Below are 13,033 nucleotides of genomic sequence, written 5' to 3'. Positions count from 1 at the left end.
GCCATTCCTGGTGGATTATCTTCAGCCCACACTCCAGGCACATGGAAAGCCTGCCATGGCTCTTCATCAAGTACTGGCATGGTCCAATGTAGCCTCCACTCTTCTTCCTGTGGATATGTGAGTGACAGGAGCTGACCTTCTTGGGGCCTGCGGAAGGCGACAGCCGTTGTTCCATCTTCTTCAAAGGATATTTGGGCCCTCAGCTTTGACAATAAATCACGTCCCAACAATGGCATAGGGCATTCAGGTAAATATAAAAACTGATGTTCTACTATGTGGCTTCCAAGCCGACAAGTCCGTTGCTGCAACAAATGCTTTTCTTCTACTGCACCAGTTGCCCCAATCACCCGCACTTTTTGATGGGTGAGGGGAGCAACGGGGTAGGTCACCACTGATGACGCTGCTCCAGTGTCAATCATAAAATCAATATTTTGGCCCCCCACAGTGGCAGTGACCATGGGCTCCCCGGGGCCAAGATTAAAGGGGCCCGGTCTGTCCTATTCAAGACTTTCAGTTGCAGCCATTCCCGTAAAGGGATTCACTTCGTAATTCCCAGTTGATTCTCTTTGCATTTGCCAGTTATTTGGTTGCCAGCATGGCGGCTGTCCCCTCCCTCGTCCGTGGTGGCCCCCTTGATTTTCCGCCTGGTACATCGGATTGGTTCCATTTGGACACTCACGCCACCAATGCCCATCTTGTCCACATTGGGCACACTGATTCCTTCTCAAAAATTCTCTTCTTCCTGCTCTCCCCTTCCCTCGTCCACGTCCTCTTTGCTCTCCGCCCAGTCCTCCATCTTGTGGACCTACTAGTGCTGCAGCAAGCAGTTCCGCCTTTTTCACCATTCTCTTCTCCTTTTCTTTCTTTTCTTCTTGGTCCCTGTTTACATACACCTTCTGAGCAACTTCTAATAATTCCGTTAAATTTTTCCCAGCAAAACCATTTAACTTTTGTAGCTTTCTTCGAATATCTTTATAACTCTGAGTTACAAAAGCCATATTAATCACTTTCATATTTTCTTGGGCTTCTGGGTCGAGAGGGGTGTACTGGCGATACGCATCCAGGAGACGTTCTAAATATTCTCCAGGGGCTTCGGTTGCTCCTTGCAACACTTCAGAGACTTTTGTCATATTAATAGACTTTTTCATTCCTGCTCTCATTGCTTGCAACAGCAAGGTTTGGTACTGTGTGATGCGTTCTAACCCTGCCGGTAGGTTGGGATCCCAATGGGGATTTTCTAAGGGCACTCTCTCTCTCATCCATCCTTGGGGATTTACATAATTTTCTGGGGCTCTTTCTAAGGCGATTTGCTCCATTTGCTGATGGATTCGTCGCCTTTCCTCAGTGGTAAATAACGTCAAAAGCAACTGTTGGCAATCTTGCCAGTTAGGCATATGCGAGGCCATAATGCTGGAGCATAGTTCCACTAGCTCATTAGGCTTTGTGGTATATGAAGCATAATGGGTCTTCCAGTTTAACAAATCTGAAGTTGTAAAGGGTGCATAAGTGTAGGCTTGGATGGGGATATAATGCTCTGCCGCCTCGGGATCTGGGTTGTGCACCATCTGAGTTATCTGCCTCAGAGGAAGCAGAGGCTGGGCTTCACTCCCTGACTGCTGAGCCGTAGATGGGCTCAACCCCTCTTCTTCTTGTGAGCACATCTCTGTAAGGGCCGTTGCTGATTTTACTACTTCTTCTACCCAACTTCTCAATTCTGCAACCTCTTTTATTAATGCTGACTGAGGTGTAAGAGGGGACTCTCCCGATCCTGCAGAGATGGAAGCCTCAGCAGGCAATATCTGAGAGTTGAGGACTGTAGCTGAAATCGGCGAATTACTGCCCGTGGGGCTTGTAACTGATGGCGTCAACTCCAAGTCGAGGCGCGGGGCAGGGCCTCCGAAAGGGGAGGATGGCAGGGACTCAGGATTTCGACGAGGCGGTCTTACAGTAACATGGGCCCGGGTTGGAAGCGGGGCATAAGCGGGTGGAAATGCCGTTAGCTCTGCCAGATCTTCACCCGGGGCTTCTAACACTGGCTGTAATTTTTTTGCTAATTTTTCTTTTCTGAGCACCAAAACTTTTGCTTGGGATTCAAGGCATTTCTTTAGCCACGGAGGAGAAACACGGACTATGGAATCCCATGAGTCTATGTAGGGAAATTGATCAGGGTGCCCAGGGTTCCCAACTATGATGGCATATACGCGACTGATTTTGCTGGGCTCCAAAGAGCCTCCAGTAGGCCATCCTACACCAAAAGATGGCCACTCTATTTCACATAAAGTTCGCAACCGTTGAGGATTCATGGGGGGGTCCCCATAATCTCCACTAAAACCTTTCTTAAAATTTGCTAACATACATCCCAAGGGGGTGCAAGGTTTGCTTCCCCCGCCACCCATAGCCTCCCTCCTAAATTGAAGACAGACACAATGAGGGAATGGGATTGGTCAGTGAGTAAGGGGTCTCACTGGCCGACACAAGAGGATTTTACACACCACGCACTTTGCTACTGGCCTGGGCACCCGGACGGTCAACGGTATGCTTCAGAAACCGCAGTAGCCACTCACACAATCATCATTCTCTCCACTGCTTCCATATGTCCCTGCCACCCACTTTTCCCACTTTTTTACCAGAGCGGAAAACGGCTTCCCCAGCTTCCTCAGCTTCCTACTGAGTACTGGCGTGCTAGGTACTGGCGCCCACTCGGGGGTGTGATCAGGCCCCCCTTCTACCCGCAAGGAGTAGGTTCTTTTGTATACGTATACCACCAACACTGACCTTTTTCATAAGGCGGGGCCCTCTTTTTTTCTGCCCAGTGGCCTTTCTCCCTAAAGGCGGGGCCCTCTTTTTCCCATATACTTGCCTTTTTCCTGAAGGCTTCCAATGTGGAATTCACAGGCAGGGCTCAAATTCCTTCCACCGCTTCCCAAGGTTCTCTTGCCGCTCGCTACCGTTCGGGCGGTCCCAGCTCAGGCTGTCTCCCGTTCATCCAACAAAAAGGTCGGTGGCGCCAAGAAAGGGAGGCATGCGCCGAGCCCGTCTCCCCGGTGCGGCGATCAAGAGCAGGCAACTGCCACCTGTCTGGCTCAGAGCCTGCCACATCCGAGTCACGGCACCATTTATGTAGCAGAAATCAGAGTCAGAGAGACCACGGAGTGAAGGAAAAAGAGATTCTTCTTTATTTAACGCGCGGGCTTAAGGCTGGAATCGTTTCCAAAGAGCCAGAAGCCCCGAATCACAGTAATACATGACTTTTATAGATATGACAGCAAACAGTTTCCCCCTCCCCTTCTGTCACGGTTTCTAACTGCGAGGTCTATGAAAATGGGTAATAGGGCATGATTTGCAAAGAATGAGACCTTGATATGTATCCAAGCAATATGCAAGCCAAGCAGAGGACTGGAACATGATATGCCAGTGTCAGAGAGACCCAGTCCTGTCAATAATTCGGGGAATTTCCACATTGCTGCTTCTGCTATCTTATGCCAGCTCAGCAAGGACATTTCTGATTTTTTTACATGGCTGCTACAACCCCGCTGGCAAAGGCAAAGTACAGGCCAAAGAGATAGGATTGCAGCTTGAGATCAATAGGCGTATGGTCAAGGAACAACTAATTACTTTGAATGAGTTCAACTCTCCAGGGCCAGATGAACTGCATCCTAGAGTAATAAAGGAACTGGCAGAAGAACTCTCAGAACCACTGTCTATTCTGTTTGAGAAATCATGGAGGACGGGTGAAGTGCCAGATGACTGGAGGAGGTCTAATGTCCCTATCTTCAAAAAGGAGGAACCTGGGAACTACAGCCCAGTCAGTCTGACATCACTCCCTGGGAAAATTCTGGAGCAGATGATAAAGCAATCCGTCTGTAAGCACCTTGAAAACCATGCAGTGATTACTTGAAGCCAACGTGGATTTGTCAAGAAAAAATCGTGCCTGACTAATCTGATCTCATTTTTTGATCAGGTAACCTCCCTTGTGGACTGTGGGAATGCTGTGGACATAATATACCTCAACTTCTGCAAAGTTTTCAACAAAGTGCCTCATGATATCCTGATGAGCAAATTAGCTCAAAATGGGCTAGATGAAACAACGATCCGGTGGATCCACAGTTGGCTACAGAATCGGACTCAATGAATGCTTGTCAGTGGGATCTTCTGAAACTGGGGAGAGGTAATGAGCAGGGTACCGCAGGGCTCAGTCATGGGCCTGGTGCTCTTCAACATTTTTATTAATGACTTGGAGAGGAGGTGCAGGGAATGCTGATCAAATTTGCAGATGACACAAAATTGGGAGGGATAGCTAATACTTTGGAAGACAAAGAAAATTCAAAGTGATCTGGATAGACTGGAGCGCTGGGCAGAAAACAACAGAATGGCATTTAATAGGGACAAATGCCAAGTTCTGCACCTAGGAAAAAGAAACCAAATGCACAGTTACAAGATGGGGGATACGTGGCTCAACCACACTACGAGCGAGAAGGATCTTGGAATTGTTGTCGATCACAAGCTGAATATGAGCCAACAATGTGATGTGGCTGCAAAAAAGGCAAATGCTATTTTGGGCTGCATTCATAGAAGCATCGCTTCCAAATCTCGGGAAGTACTAGTTCTCCTCTACTCTGCACTGGCCTCATCTGGAGTACTGTGTCCAGTTCTGGGCACCACACTTTAAGAAGGATGCAGACAAACTGGAGAGGGTTCAGAGGAGGGCAACAAAGATGATCAGGGGACTGGAAACAAAGCCCTATGAAGAGAGACTGAAAGAACTGGGCATGTTTAGCCTTGAGAAGAGAAGACTGAGGGGAGATATGATAGCACTCTTCAAGTACTTGAAAGGTTGTCACAGAGAAGAAGGCCAGGATCTCTTCTTGATCATTCCAGAGTGCAGGACACGGAATAATGGGCTCAAGTTACAGGAAGCCAGATTCCGGCTGAACATCAGGAAAAACTTCCTGAGTGTCAGAGCAATACGACAATGGAACCAATTACCTGGGGAGGTGGTGGGCTCTCCCACACTGGAGTACTTCAAGACGAGGCTGGACAGCCATTTGTCAGGGATGCTCTGACTTGGATTCCTGCATTGAGCAGGGGGTTGGACTCGATGGCCTTGTAGGCCCCTTCCAACCCTACTATTCTATGATTCTATGATTATTTTATTTTTTTATTTATTTATTTATTTAATTTCTATACCGCCCAATAGCCGAAGCTCTCTGGACGGTTCACAAAAATTAAAACCAAACACACAATAAAACAATTTAAAATATATAGAACATTAAAACCACAATATAACAATACAACCACAATAAAATCTAGCAGCAGTGCAGGAGTTTAAAATACAGATTTAAAACAGCAAAGATAAAAATTTAGAAAGCTAAATTTCTACAGGGCTGGTTCACCAAGATATGGAAAACTGCACTCAGAAAAATTAATTCCTCACAGTAGAGTGGTACGAGGGATTGTGAAATATGACCAGCTCATGGAAATCTGGCTTTCATTTATCACTTTCATAAATAAAGGAACAGTGGACCATAACCCTCAGACAACCCAAAAGTAGTTCTCGAAAAACTTAATAAAATGGTAGAAGACAAGAGGCTAATAAGGGCTACCTGGACATACCATCTTAATGAACAGGAAATGCAGGCAAATAAGGGAACATAATTCTATTTGCTTATATTGTTGATCTTTACTATGTTTGTTGTTACTTATATTGTATTATTCATGATAAATCAATAAAAGTTGTGGGCGGGGGGAGAGAATGAGAATAAAATGTTGCCAGCAAATCAACTGTCCATGTAATTTTGCTGAGGCTAAAGCGGTTTGCAGTTCTTAAAGAAGTTGTACAAAATTTGAGACTTTCTATAAAAGGTAATCTGTGGCACTGTGGTTTTGTTGTTTCTCTTCTGAGACAGCTGCATTGCACCGATACACTCTTGGATATTAGATTATAAAATGTGATTGGAAATATTTGTAATGAATGGCCCTAGAACAAGTTTAGACATTTTTTGTTTGGTATTTAGACCTTTTCCAGCCTGTAGTAATGTAAGCCAGTTGATGCATGTAGAATCAGACTGATGTCTGTGCCTTAGATACCTAGTACCAAACAGACCTGGCATGATATCATTGTCAGGCACAGGTATGTAAGACTTACTTTTAGCAGAATGTAACTCTTTTCTTTTTTAGGAAAAGAGACTCCAGTGCCTCTCGTTCAGTGGTACAAAAGAAAGGGAGTGGCTGATGGAATCTCTCATTCGTTACATAAAAGTAATTGGAGGACCTCCAGGCAGAGAAGGCCTTTTAGTGGGTTTAAAGAACGGTCAGGTGAGGTTTCACAATAAAAGTCATCGTATTTGTACTTTATTAAGAACATGATTTAGATGCTGCAGCACCCAACAGTATTTGCTTCCTAGCATCTTTGGGTGCTGCGTTTGATAGTAACCAAGAACTGCATGTTCATAGAAAGTGGCAATTAATCAAAAGCTTCTTTTGCAACTGCTTTCCCTTCATGGAAAATGGGTTTTATAGCAACTGGTGTTCAGTAAGTTGGTAAAATGAACTCAGGTAAGATATAGAGAAGAATAACATAGAAGGTGTGGTATCTGACACTACTTGCAAATTACACAAAACAAGTCAGTTCTGTGTAGTGGCTTTTAGGGCCTATTTTGTTACATGTCACTTAAATATCTCTAGAACAAGACATTGGAAGGGCTGAGTTAAATTTTTCTCCTGACTTCTAAGTAGCAAGCTCTGCCCTCATCCCCAAAGTCAACCATTATCTTGCTTTGTGTTTTTATTATTTATTATCCCTTCCAAGAATGTAGTTGATGACAAAGCACACAAACTGCTTTAAATTTGTCAGGCTAATTATTCTCCTGGGCTTTTAGTCTCTAAAATACATAACTACTCTAGATTGGCAAATGATAATTGTACTGCTTTTAGTATGTACTTCATTAACTTCTGATTTTAATTACATCCAGATTCTAAAGATATTTGTGGACAATCCTTTTGCAATTGTTTTGCTGAAACAATCCACGGCTGTGCGCTGCTTGGATATGAGTGCATCTCGAAACAAGCTGGCAGTGGTTGATGAAAATGACACCTGTCTTGTGTATGATATTAACACCAAAGAGTTACTGTTCCAGGTAAACACTCTAAAGCTTCACTCTTTCACTTCATTTTGCCAGACCCAGCCATGCTATTGCAAAGAGCTAGATCAAAGTAATGGCTTTATAAAGTAACCATGATCTCTGCATAGATTCTACTTGCCTGCTGGCATGAACAAGCAAAGTCAAAGCTGTTTTTGTTAGCCTGTATCTCAGAGAAAAAATCATAAAAGATTTCCCAAAAGGGTGAGAAATGAGCCTTCTTCCTACCAATTATCACAGTAGTTTCACATAGCATAGAAGTGGCATCTATCTATAGACTTGAAAGCAAGAAATTGGGAGTGACTGTATATGTGTTGCAGGCTTAAACAAGTTGTAGAAAAGACAAAGAGAAGTTGGAAAACAAGCTGTTTAGGTGCCTTGGCTAAGATGAGCTTTTTAAGAGCAGTAGTAATTTGCCGTAAAAGGTACTATGTTTAAGTGTGAGGGAGGGGGAAATAGAACCTTATAAGTTCTAGATCTACAGTTCTTTGTGAACTTCATAACATATAAGGTGACAAATGGGGTACATTTCTAACACATTTCTCTGGTGTGAGGAGGTATCAAACAATGGGTTAACTCCCCCTGTTGCCCTGGAAAGGGAGGGATCATGTGATGTAGATCTTTGCTCTATACTCAGTGCTGATAGACTCCTCCCCAGTTTTTCCTGCCTTTTGCCCAGGTTAGAACTATCTATCTCTTTCAATCAAATCTTGTTTCCTAAAATCTTATTTCTTCCAGCATCAGATTCTTGCTGCTCAGCCTAAGCTTCATGTTTACCTTTATTTATTTATTGCATTTATAGACTGCACAATAACCAGTACTCTGGGAGGATTACACATAAATTAAAAACATAAAATACAAAGCCACAGACAGTGATAAAAACAGCATATAATAAAATCAAAATAAAACCAGTAGCAAAGGATAAAAACAGTGCAGCATACAAACCAAAGCAAAAAACCAGCAGCAGAATAAAATTGCTAAGATCTAAAAGCACAAAAAAATGCCCCGAAGAATAAAAAGGGCTTGACCTAGTGCTGAAAAGACTATCAGTTATGCGCCAGGCAAACCTCTTTTGGAAGGGTATTCCCCAGATGGGGCACCACCACTGAAAAGGCCCTCATTTGACCGGGGCATGTGGAGGAGGACCTTGGACAGTGACTTTTAGAACCTCCTTGTTCCATTAGAAAAAGCACACCCATTTCTTTCCTGCTCCTTCCACTTCTAAAACCTTCCCTTTCTCCATCTTCTTTCTCTTTCCTCTGCAATGGTGCCGGTGGAGATGGGTCCTAATTTGAAACCTGTAAAGACAAAAAAAGCAAGGACTGTGCACGGACACCCCCCCCAACCCTCTTTGGAGGCAGATTAGGATCTTCCAAATCTGCCCCATTCCGCTTCAGACCGATTTGGACCCGACCCACTTTAGACTCCAGATCCAAAGCAAGATTCGGACATCCAAATTATTCAGATGTTACATTTTCCCATTGACTTGCATTGGAAAACAGAAACAGACATATATTTTTTAGTTTTTACGATAAATACGTGAAATGTGGAGACATGGCAGCCCCTCTGGAGGTGACTGAACCTGCCAAATTTCAGATGATTTGGTCCAGTGGTTTTTGTGCTAGCCATGCATAAAGTTTCCTTTTCTCAGAAACTAAAACAGAAGGAAAAAACTCTCAGCCACACAGGGGATTAGAGATCCTAATCAGAAGGTGTTTAAGGTGACAATTAGGAGGTCGCAATCCCTAATCTCTGGTGTAAGTTTTTTTGAAGTGCAAAGTGTGCCCTGAGTCTGCCATTGACCTGAGGTTCTCATTAAGGGAAGAAAGAAAAATTAAACCTCTCTTTGGCTGCAAATTGCAATACACATTATCTGGAAGGTCACACTGACTGAACTCAGTGGGGCTTATTCATTAATTGCACTGCTGCACTTTCTCTGCTCCATATAATTTTATAAACCTCCCCCTTTATTTGCCTTTCTTCTGAATTAAATAGCCCAAACATTGAAGCCTTTTATAGAGGAGTCGTTCCAACCCCTTGATAATTTTTGCAGCCCTTTTCTCCAGGAAGGGTAAGATGAAGCAAATTTAAAAAAAAAAAAATGCATATAGCCTAGCCTGATCATATACTTATGCTAATTTGATGTACACAAGGGAAAACAAGTGACAGGCAAAGTGTCTTGGAAAATGAGCAAAAGTGATGATGCTTCATAATGTGTATTGTGTAGTGCTTTGCCCCACAGTATATATTGGACTGTGTATTAGTGTACTGCTTTGGCCACACACTGTGCCTGTGCATAATAATGTTCATGGTGTACCAACACAGCACACGCACACATGTATACATACACACACACACATGACCAAAAGGAGATACAGAAAGAAAATCTACCTACAAGCTAGAGGGTGAGGGGAAGGGAAATAACACTAAAGCCTAACAGAAGAGAAACGTTTTTTGGGGGGTGGGGGGTATTGGTTTTTTTTAAGGGTATAGAGAGTTGAAAAATGGGAAGGGAAGGAATAGTAATTGAGAAATGGCAGGGAGCCAAAGAACAAGCAGTACAGGAAACAAACTGCTGGGTTAAAAGTTCAGCCAGAGATGTCATTTTCCAAGGCTCAGTTCCCCCCTCCCAATGCCTGCTCTCCCCCTCCCTTCTCTAGCAAGTTGTTACATTTGTTCAGACAGGCTGTCTGGGCTTCAGAATCATCCGAAGTGATCCAAAGCACTTCAGATCTCTCCAACCTGCTTCAGACTGCTCCGAACCCACTTCAGATTTGGACTGAAGCGGTCTGGATCACCCCAATCCGCTTCAGGATTCAGCCCGAAGCAGTGCACAACCCTAAAAAAAAGCAACATTAGCCTTAAAGCATATTTGGGGGTTGTGAAACCCACACATTGAACTGGGATGCCTTTGGGACTCTGACTGAATCTATCCACAGCGTGCCCACTCCCTTTGCTCAACATCAGCCTGAGGTACATCTGGAATCTGTACATGCTGGCTCCTGCTGCCAGTAGAGTTCTCAGACCCGGAATAGTTGCAGCAAGTGGAGATCTCTCCAGAACACCTTCATACTGGCCTCTGCTGCCATCAGGATCTGGCAGACCCAGAGAATTGCTCAACCTAAGTAGGGACTATCAGGGCCCTGTAAGTCCACCCATTTGAGCAGGAACACAGCATGTGGGCACTTTAGGCTAACAGTCCTTTATCAGCTTTTTCCCTTTTGTGCTAGTACATGGCATCATTTTGGGACAAGGAGGACCAGCCTGATGTAGTCTCTGACCACCAGGTGGCATTTCCTATCAGGAAATGTGAGCACAACTCTGATCAGCCTCCTGCTGATACGCAAGTTTGCATTTTTCCACTCCTGTTAGGGATCAACCCTATGATAGCCTGAAATTAAGCACTGGAGCATTCTTCCTCTCATAAGGCTGCCACCCTTGGCCTTGCTGCCTCTCTGTTGAAGGACCAGTTTATCCAGAAGGTTAGCAGGCAGTTATCCGTGATTTAACTGTTCAGTTGTTGCAGCAGAACAAAAGCAGAACGTTCCATAAACAGGCCACGAAGGCTATCACCTCCTTAGATTTTTGCCCAATTTTTCTCCCTTGTCAAAAGGGCAAGAAAGGGGTTAAACCCAGGATTGCCACTTCTTCAGAAGTAAGAGCCTCAGAAGCCTATGGCTTTTCTTCTTGATATCTCAGAGGAATCTGCTATAGAATCTCCTGACCCTTACCTCTTGCCTTACAGCAGGCTGCATATGCAAAAAACCTTGTCACCTAGAGATCAAAATAATGACAGTCAGTCTATTAGATCCCTCACAGGCTCTCTCCAGGGATCTTCCTCCTCATGAAACCTTAGCTGTGAAACCCCTAATGCAAGACTGTTCAATAATGATGATGTTGTTCCTTTACTCTCTGAGGCTATATCTGCCTTAGGATTGCAGACAACTCCACAGGAACCAGCACAGCCATCATATAAAGTGGTTTCAGTGTTTCCAGAGCCTTAAGTCTTAATATGAATCTTTGTAAGCCACTCTTTGTAAGCCATTGAGAGCCTTTTTAAGCTCTAGAGTGGGGTAAAAATGCTGCTGCTCCACCTAACAGAGAAGTACTCTTCTTTTCTTCCTTTGTTGAAGTGGTTAAAGTTAAATGGGCTATACCTCCCCAGAGTAAAAAGGCTAGTAATATTTCTCTGTGGTTTTGCTAACACTTTATGGAGAATGTAAATGTATCCTTGTTGATGCTCCTGTTACATCCTTCCTATCAGGAGCTATCATTCCAAAGGACCAGAGAATCTTTCCTCAAGGATTCAGGTGAAAGACATGTAGAGCAATGGCATTGGCCATCAGGGCCTCCTCTACTCTTTTTGCCAGAGTTCTGCTCTTGTGGTTAGAGGACCTCATGCAGAATAAGAGACCTTGACTGGGTTACTCTCCATAGGCCCTCCTAATATTGGCCAAGACTTACTCCTTCATGGCAGACACCACATTGGAGTCTGTCAATTTCTTGGCAAGAGCCATAGCAGCTATTACAGTAGCCAGTTGGTTAATCTGTTTTAAGCACTGCCAGGTTGATCCCTCTCCCTGCTATAATGTAGTATCAGTATCCTCCAAGGATACATGCCATTTTGGGGAGGAGGCACTTAAGGATGTCATGCCTCTCTCCATTAAGAAGGAAGACAAAAGAGCTGGAGCTCCATCTCGGCTGGAGTTTTCTGGCACACAGGTTGTAGGAGGCTGGGATATAAAGGGGGGCCCCCAAAAGGTCCTCGGGTGCCGGGGGAATAACAGGGGCTGACGGGGGGCAGAGGCCATCCGAAGCTGCAGCCCTCAGGGGACCTCTGCGGACAATCATCATTTTATACCAAGACATTTTACATTTCAATAACCATGACAGCGAAGATTTTCTTGTAATCATGGATTCCCAGGAATCAATATATGGAAGTTGGTCTAAATGGCCATTTCTGGTGACTACTTGGTAAACAGAAGAGACCAGCGAAGGGTCATAAGAGCCTCCCTCGGGCCATCGAACGCCAAACGTTGGCTACTTGCGGTTACAAAATTTCTCCAAAGTTTCTCTAGACATTTTGACACCATAATCACCCTTAAACTGTTTCCAGTGTTGAAGCATACACCCCAGAGGTGTGCCTTCAGAACATTTACTAGAGGCAGAACCCATGGCTCTCCTGGCCTCTGTTCCAATGTTAATTCCAAAAGAGAAATACACTCGTACCTCGTCTGAGGTGGCCGCGTCCAGCTGCTTCAAACTGTCACCTCTGAGCAGAGGACTGTTTGTTCTGTGTCCAGAAAGGGACTTCCCCTCTAGGATCCCCGGTGCCGGTCAACACACGTCCGAGAAGCAGGGGAATGGCGGATCCTAATTCAGGCTTCCGGTGCACACTTCATTCCTTGCTGTCGGAGGTTGTTTGGCCACGGGGGTTGACTAGAGGAAAAGTCCAGGCAGAGTCGCCATTTCTTACACAAATTATGCTTAAGTTCATTCCCTCTAGGAGAGGTATGTCAGTATCCCCTTAGAGACACACAGAACTCTGAGATTCAGTCCAACGCTGTTTTATTTGGCAGGAGACAAACAGCACTGTTCTGGTAGATTCTCACAGCTAACGCCACAAAGGAGACCCACACCATAGATGTTTTTGGTACAGCTTATATTGTTGTTGTTGTTCAGTCATTCAGTCGTGTCCGACTCTTCGTGACCCCATGGACCATAGCCCACCAGGCCTTCCTGTCCTGCGCTGTCTCCCGGAGTGTGCTCAAGTCCATATTCATTGCATCGGTGATGCTATCTAGCCATCTCATCCTCTGCCTACCCCTTCTCCTTTTGCCTTCAATCTTTCCCAGCATCAGGGTCTTTTCCAGTGACTTTTCTCTTCGCATTAG

General features: G+C 44.6%; 1 protein-coding gene across 4 annotated transcripts in view; it reads left to right on the top strand.

The window, feature by feature from the left end:
- The window catches only part of IFT122 (intraflagellar transport 122), a 91,325-nt gene that overhangs the window by 27,022 nt on the left and 51,270 nt on the right, over positions 1-13,033 (top strand). For all 4 annotated transcript variants that reach the window (XM_084840243.1, XM_084840244.1, XM_084840242.1 and 1 more), the window contains 2 exons: positions 6,178-6,315; positions 6,972-7,136. In XM_084840243.1, the coding sequence (XP_084696369.1) occupies positions 6,178-6,315; positions 6,972-7,136 (303 nt within the window). The remainder of the gene's footprint in view (positions 1-6,177; positions 6,316-6,971; positions 7,137-13,033) is intronic.

Source organism: Heloderma suspectum, chromosome 2, assembly GCF_057233095.1.
Source record: "Heloderma suspectum isolate Gila_16-S chromosome 2, 16-S_ref, whole genome shotgun sequence".
Lineage (NCBI taxonomy): Eukaryota > Metazoa > Chordata > Lepidosauria > Squamata > Helodermatidae > Heloderma > Heloderma suspectum.
Note: the sequence above shows the minus strand (reverse complement) of the source record. Positions and strands in the feature narration are given on the sequence as shown.